Here is a 7,500-nt window from a genome sequence, read left to right as displayed (position 1 = left end):
AGTTTTTATAAAGCCATAGATTAATTTCATGGTTTTAACAATAATTCCTGTACAATGTACATGTACGAAGATTGCATCCACCAGTGTGAATAACAAGCCCAGTTTTTCTCTCTTTTTGATATTGCCATTTCAAATATACTTAACACTGCATTTCCATATAATTAATATTATACTGTAGGAAACAGACAACTTTTTCAAAAGACATGTTTCGCCATGCTTATGCCATCATCAGTTTAATGAGTTCCTAAGTGTGAACAGTTATAAAGTCTACCCGTCTACACTTAGGAACTCATTAAACTATGATGGCATAAGCATGCCGAAACATGTTTCCTACACTATTTATCATACTTGCTACTATTGTGACCTTATGGAAATTAATATTATGTAAAAATAAAATATTCCTCTTTATGATTTCTTGGGTTTATACGAAAATCCAGGTTACAATGTGTGATCATTTACAAGGTTTTTTATTGCCTGCATTATTATTAGGAGAAAATAATAAACATGTATCGTGGTATTGGGTATCCTGTGCCAGAATATCTTGGGCTTGAATCAGAAGAGCGTGGCTCTGATGAACCAATAGATGTTGACACAGTAGATGCAGAGGAGAGTAGTATACAGCAGGCAACAAAGAGGATCAAACCAAGGTTGTTTTTTTTTTTTATTTTAAAAAATGAAATTAATAAAGGTAGATTTAACTGCCACAAGAAAGATTTATGAGGGGATGCCTTGAGGATCATCCCTTCATGAGAGCAAAATTAATTAATTCTATTTTTTAATAAGGAGGGATGTGCATGCTGGTGTTAAAGTGAGCAGAAATGTAAATTTTGCAGAAGTAAGCACTATTAGCGGCCTCTTCCAATCCGTACAAATCAATGTGGCCGTTTTGAGTTCTTGAGCATTTTTGCATTGCATACAGTTTTTTCACAGTCTTCAGCAGGAAAATGCAATAGTCTTTATCTTAGAAGGGTACCTTATAATTTTCCTGACGCACAGTCTTCAAATCAAACCAAATCGAAATTAAATGAAAACTTATCAAATGTTTGTTTTAGACGAAAAGGAAGACTGGAGTACCCTGAGAAAAACTGCATGCAGCAGAGTTGAGAACCAACCAACTCAATTGCGTTGCGTTGTGTTTTGAGGGCGCCTGTGATCTCACTGGTATTTTCAATAGGAATGCAATGCCTGTCATTTTTTCCATTATTAAAAACTCCCCCTCGAACTGTTTGTTCATCAGCTTTTCTGTATCATTGAACAATGCGCTGCATATTTTTTTTTTTTGTTAATATAATCAGCATTATTATACATGTATCTCTCAGATAGTACGCGCTTAGTGATTTCGATGAAACATTCTCTATGAAGTTTTCATGTCGTTTCTGTTACATAAACTTGTAAAACTGTTTGAATCTTGCAAGCAACTACATGTATTTCAAACAGCCAAGAAGATTTCGTTTTTCGGATTTTGACACTGCAGTCTTTGTGGGAGCTAGTCGAACCTTCCGCTTGACCTCAACTACCTTTCCCACGTGGCTGATCACCACAGAGATATAATAAACATCTTACTAACCTCGTTTTCTCGGTGCGCACTGTAAATTACGGATCCTCGTTTGTTCCCGTTGATTTATGGCCCGCGCAAAACCAACGGAAAAAAACTCGGTCCGTCGGTTACGGTACGGACCTCGAACTCGGTTAGTTAGTTAGTATTATTGCTCTTAATTCCCACAGATCAGAATCAAAACATACTTCAGCTAGTCGCAAGCTTCTCGCGCAAGTTCAGGAGGCTTCAAGAAGAATGGCAGCTGAGTTAGAGGCAAGACATCCCAATAGCAAGGTACGAAGTTCAGATAATCTGAAATGGGTTCATTAACTCGGTGCATAGTGCAGTTGAGAAAAAATGAAAATGTATATGTTTGTCGTGCTACACGTTCTCTTGACTGCGTGATTAATAGATTCTTCCGAGTTTGAGGTCAAAATACTTGTGCCGCTGTGAGTGCGCTGCCCAGACATGTCGCCTGGTATCCCAAATGGTTGGAAATACACGTAAAATGCAAATTGCAGCACATGGCGCATAGCTTAAAAAAATAATGTTGCGTTGTCTCCAGACGAGTTGTGTAAAGGAGAATATACTATTACATTCTACTTGTAGACTGCAAAACAGTCGTTCTCTTCCATTTATCGGAAGGTGCGAAGCGCTGTACGCGTGATCCTCGCGTGTGAAGCGCGCGAGCCTCACAGGGCGTGTGAAGCGAGAAAACGACTCGGCAACGAGAGATTTGAAAACACTGACCCCCAACCCATGAAACTACGAAAAACCTTAAATAACAATGACCACAACCAGGTTTTCTGAGCCCGCGAGACTGAGTACCCCCAGCAAACCATTGTTTTAACGAAAACCGCTGGTCAGCAACCTCGGTTCTGGTCTACCATGATGGACTACCCAAATGGACTACTTTAAAATAGACTAACTCAAAAGAACACAATTTAGAATGAGTACTATTGAAAGAACTGAATTGATTATATACTTACATTGCATGTACCTTGTTTATTTTCGTCCGCACGGCCACATGCGACTAAATTCGGGTATTGCACCAGTCTCACTTCACTTTAGTAATCGACCATCACAACAATTATCGAAAGCTAACCTTTTTAAAATGGGTGCTTAGACTTAAATATTGTTGACCAACGCCATTTAAAATGGGTGTTTAGGCGTAGCACCAATTGTGATGCTGCTTAATTACAACCAATAGTACTCACTTGAAGTAGTACTTTTGGGGTAGTCCATCGGTGACTAGTCCATGGACTGGGGGTCAGTGTTTTCAACTCTCCCGATAGGCAGCAAGACATGAAACTTGGAAACAAGAAATGCCACGCGAAGCGTGTTTAGCAGTCGACAACTCTTCCTGCAACGTTTTTGAGCGAAAGTGCGAAAGAAAAGAAAAACTATCGGGTTAAGATAATTATGCCAAAGAGTTTTGGTTTAAAGCGTTTTTTTAAATTCCCTTATTGAACGACGCGTTAATCAAGACATCTGGAACAAAAGCCCCCATTCAAAGTGAATTGAAAACAGAATTTTCGCCAAGTTGTCAAAATATTGTTGCCCATTTTATCACAGGTTGGCTTTCTCCGGAAAAATAAAGATGGAACTACAACATTAGCGGTTGTAAATCCCGTTGATTCTGAAGGTAACTAGTCGGCGGAAATCGTGCTACAGTCAACTCCCGTTACAGCTGACACCCTCGGGACCACGATTTGATGTCTGTAATAGCGAGAGTCCGTAATAACGGGGGGCACGTAAAGAGCGTCAGAACTTTATGTACAAATAGAGCAGAACAGAACAGGAGTTACGTACCCTTTGTGTACAGTACAAAGTACGTAAAAAACAATTATCGTATATTGCAGCAATGTCCACACATGCATCGTTTTGGTTTCCTATTGAACTGAAGTACAATAATCTACATCTCTAAAAAAAATTATTTTCAAGGAAAAACCTTAACATCAGCTATTGATTGCATCAGCGATCACATTGTCTTGAAATATCGTTCCAATCGGCTCTGTGTACTTCTCCTTTGAATTGCAACTTCCCCCACTTTGTCGCCAAAGAGACTAAATTCATGAGCAACCTTAAACTCCCCTCTATGAATCAAAAAAGCAGAAAAAATAGACTTGATATGTGTGCAAATATTCCAAGGTGCTGCTCGGTGTCCGCTATAATGAGAGAGAAAACAATAAAATTGTGACGTTGGGACCGAATCAAGTATCCATAAGTCCGTAATAGCGGGAGTTTATTTCAGTTAACCACCTGTAACTTTCGCCGGGGATTTAGCTGCTGTCCGTAATATCGAGGTGTCCGCAAGGCGGGAGTTGACTGTATTTGTGGACGACGATGTCGCTCGAACTATAATCTATTCGGTGACGTTTTTACAACCATCAGAGAAGGAGATGTTCGGGAATACCCGTCCCCTACCCGTCTAGTCCTTGGCCGTACCCCGGGGGGAGGGTACGGCTACACGTAGGCTATCTCGTCCTCTGTGAACTCGTTTCTTGTGCCCTCTTAATGGGAGGCTATTCAAATCATACCACTTTGGCGCTAACACTCAAAAGTATTAATTTCCATATCTCGTTCCTGTGCACTCTTGAAAGGAAGCTATTTAGATTATTCGCAACAAACGTTTATAAGATAGAATAGACCCTTTTCCAAAATAGCGGCCGGAAATTCAAATAACTTAAAATTAAAAACTAATACCAGAAATAGAAAGAGCACCTTTTCTTTAGCAACCCTGCATGTTTTGGCTTATCAGGTGTAATATCAGCTGAGAAAATGTATGTTAAAAAATGAAAAATTTCACTACAGACGTTTGTATTATTGGAGGTATGTTATGTCGCATACCCCCAGTCATACAAACGTCAATAAATTTGTCAAATTTCAACTTACGTTTTCTCAGCTGATATAACACCTAATACACTGAAACTTTGTAGGGTTACTAAAGGAAAGGTGCTCTTTCTATTTCTGGTATCAGTTTTTCATTGAGTTCAATTTTAACTCTTTCAAATTCGTTGCCGTCATTTTGGAGAAGGGTCTATTAGAATATTAACATCGTGCGTACTTTAAGCCATTCACAGCTAAAGCGTCCCCAATCGGCTAATAAAATCGTCTCGCGTTGGCCAGTGTAAAATCACTCTGTAATTCTCGTTCTGTGGTGGCAAAGGGTAAACGTTCTGTTATTCAAAATCTTAGGAGGTAATTGGGAGCTTAAGCATGCGCGTTTTTGAAACGCGGGCGAGATGAGAAGAGAATATTTCGCGTGCCAGGACAGTGGTGTCTCCCAGATTTTTATACTAATCATCTGCAATGGAGAAAAGATTCTCACTTACGGTTGCCGTCCGCATCTCAAAAACGCGCCTGCTAAGCTCATTATGTACTTATTATTTATTTATTAGACAAAAGATAGCATTTCGTCCCCGCTTCATGTAAAGGGCTGCAAAAATTTCATACTGGTACAAGTTCATATCGGTCTGAATTCGTCCCGGCCGGTCTAATGTAAATACCCTTTAGTGGCTGTTTGGAGAGCCGCCCTTGGGCGATAAGTTGAAATTGAAAAAAGAGATAAGTAAATGTTTATAACATTGCTTGCCGGGTAACTGAAACGAGAGGGAAGCACGCCATAGATTATAGTCAAGCGATCCGTACTGTTCCGTCCGCAAAATTGGCCAATTTTTAGCGCATATTATCTGAGAGCCACAAAAAACAACTTTCCGTGCATGTTCTTGCATTGCTCTCGGCAGTAATGTTTGAAATGAAATAAAGCTTGAATTACTTGCTGTGGTTAAATGTGGATTTTATTGTTTCTTGCCAGTGCCTGAGTACCAGCCTGTAAACCTGGGTGCATCTCTTGGCAAAGTGGCAGCCGGCTCGCATACGACTGCTGGCTTTAAAGAGGATAAAAGGAATAAGGCAACTCCAGGTAAAAAGTCGTTTCCAATCGAGTTTCGCAAAACCGTAACCTAATTCAATCGCATTGACCAATGAGAAGAGATGCAAGTATTTAAACCAACCAATCGTAATTCGAATCAAACAATGCAACCAGCTCTTATAGCTCGGGAAAATTCTTGCAAGCTCTGATTGGCTAATTATGTGGCTTGAGTTGTTGAAGAGCTTTCTGCTCCCACTGCTTCATCCTTTTGCTCCTTAAATCATAGTTCATTGTCAGCGAGGTATCGTCCCTTAGCTGTTCATCATATTATTACATTACATATTGCTTTATTGTTCTGTTGTTTCTCGTTTCAGTGTCTTATCTGATGTATGGACCCTATGGGTCATTCGCTCCGTCATATGACTCGTCCAGGGCAACTATAACCAAAGAGGAATCCGATTTGCTCTACAGTACCTACGGGGATGACACCGGCATTCATTATGCCAAGAGGTCAGTCAGATCAATGGATGCTGTCGGCCTCTATAAGAGTACTTAGTTAGTTGACGGCAGGGTTCTTAACGGAGGATTTTTGAGCCACCGAGTCACACAAAATGTTCTCTTCCAGCCGTGGCTCAAGAAAGCCCCTTGCTTTAGCTCCCTCAATCTTTTATCCCAGCCGGACCGAGGCGGCGGCAGCAACTTGGGTAGCTCGCCTTCTCATAGAAACACTTCGTAGTGTGCCGGTGCCGAGAGGATTTTATCCTGAGGCGAGATATCTCGGAAACTGGCAAGCCTGAAGAGGTCTTTAACTCTGTAAGGATACTTCTGTAAATTAATTATGTTTTCTCCTTTTATGAACACGCAGTCTTCAAGCCTTCGTGAAGGACGCTTCATCATTTTCACATGAAGCAGTAGACAGATTACTGGATGCTCTTACTGAAGGCGCGCACTCTAAGTACGTGAAAGTGATGGCTGAGGTATGTTGCAAAATTACTTTGCTGTATGTCGTCCTCGATTGCCGAATCAGTCTTTTTGATTGGGCGGAGGAAGGGTGGGATGGCCGTCTAAGATGTGTTGTGGATGAATGTCGGGCTTATGCCCAAAGTGGATATTTTCGTTGTTTATCCTTTTTTTTTAGAAGGAGAGAGCAGAAGAGGAAAAACAAGCGAAGGAGACCGAGAATACACAGCAAATCACGAACATTGTGACTGCCGAAAATAAGGTTAGTGGTAAAACGATAATGGGCCCTTTGCAGGATAGTGATCACATGGTACAAAAACCGCCATACTGGAACGCAAATTACCTACTGGGACATCGAAAACAAAGCAACTAATCAAAATTTTCTTTGTTTTAGATGTCCCAGTGGGCAATTTGCGTTTCAGTATGGCGGTTTTTGTACCACGTGATCACTATCCTGCAAAGGGCTCAATTGAGTCATTTTAGGTTCTTGCTGCCTTTTTCCACATACTTGAAGGTGTTTTAATATTTAATATGGATCCTTGCGTTTTTATTTTATTTGTCTTGCAGTCAAGTCAGGGTCCGGCAGAAAAACACGTGGTAGCTGCTGTAAGTGCGGCCAATTCAAAGGTACGATATCGCCTGGGTTGTAGTCTCTTTCTTTTTGTTCCCGCTTAAGGACGTTCGCGCAAAATTTTTTCAACATTGATTTTCTTCTGAAACTTTTACCACTGTAAGATGATGAGTTAGTTATGTCAGAAATGTAAAAAAAATGGGGGGTCACCGACTTCGTTTTGGAGAGAACATGTCCGGAAAAACACCCAAAATGTGACAAAATCGGGCATCGTTATCGAATAAGGCCAGTGTCTGTAAACCCAAATATATTGCAATTAAATCTTTGAAGTGAAATCTTCTCTGCCAAATATTGTTTAAGTGGACTAATTAAGTGAATTTAGTCAACTGGTGAGGTTCCCTTAAAGATCAAGTTCGCATTTAGCGACCACAGTTTCACGCGCCTTGCAGCCGCAAGATGGCAGGATTTGATGTCCCGCGAGCAGAAATCGTGAAATTTTTTGAACTTCCCACATTGATTTTTTTGTTCATTTTTGGACAACGTGGAGATAATTGTAAA

At 40.5% G+C, this 7,500-nt stretch overlaps 1 protein-coding gene across 1 annotated transcript in view; it reads left to right on the top strand.

The window, feature by feature from the left end:
• Positions 1 to 7,500, top strand: part of LOC138021791 (bromodomain-containing protein 7-like) — a 22,664-nt gene that overhangs the window by 5,479 nt on the left and 9,685 nt on the right. The window contains exons 8-15 of the mRNA XM_068868794.1: positions 490 to 647; positions 1,726 to 1,831; positions 3,113 to 3,182; positions 5,355 to 5,462; positions 5,786 to 5,921; positions 6,277 to 6,388; positions 6,550 to 6,633; positions 6,939 to 6,998. Coding sequence (XP_068724895.1) covers positions 490 to 647; positions 1,726 to 1,831; positions 3,113 to 3,182; positions 5,355 to 5,462; positions 5,786 to 5,921; positions 6,277 to 6,388; positions 6,550 to 6,633; positions 6,939 to 6,998 — 834 coding nt within the window. The remainder of the gene's footprint in view (positions 1 to 489; positions 648 to 1,725; positions 1,832 to 3,112; positions 3,183 to 5,354; positions 5,463 to 5,785; positions 5,922 to 6,276; positions 6,389 to 6,549; positions 6,634 to 6,938; positions 6,999 to 7,500) is intronic.

The sequence above is a fragment of the Montipora capricornis genome, chromosome 10 (genome assembly GCF_036669925.1).
Source record: "Montipora capricornis isolate CH-2021 chromosome 10, ASM3666992v2, whole genome shotgun sequence".
Classification (NCBI taxonomy): Eukaryota; Metazoa; Cnidaria; class Anthozoa; order Scleractinia; family Acroporidae; genus Montipora; species Montipora capricornis.
The sequence above is the reverse complement of the archived record's forward strand: the minus strand, read 5'-3'. Positions and strand labels throughout refer to the sequence as shown.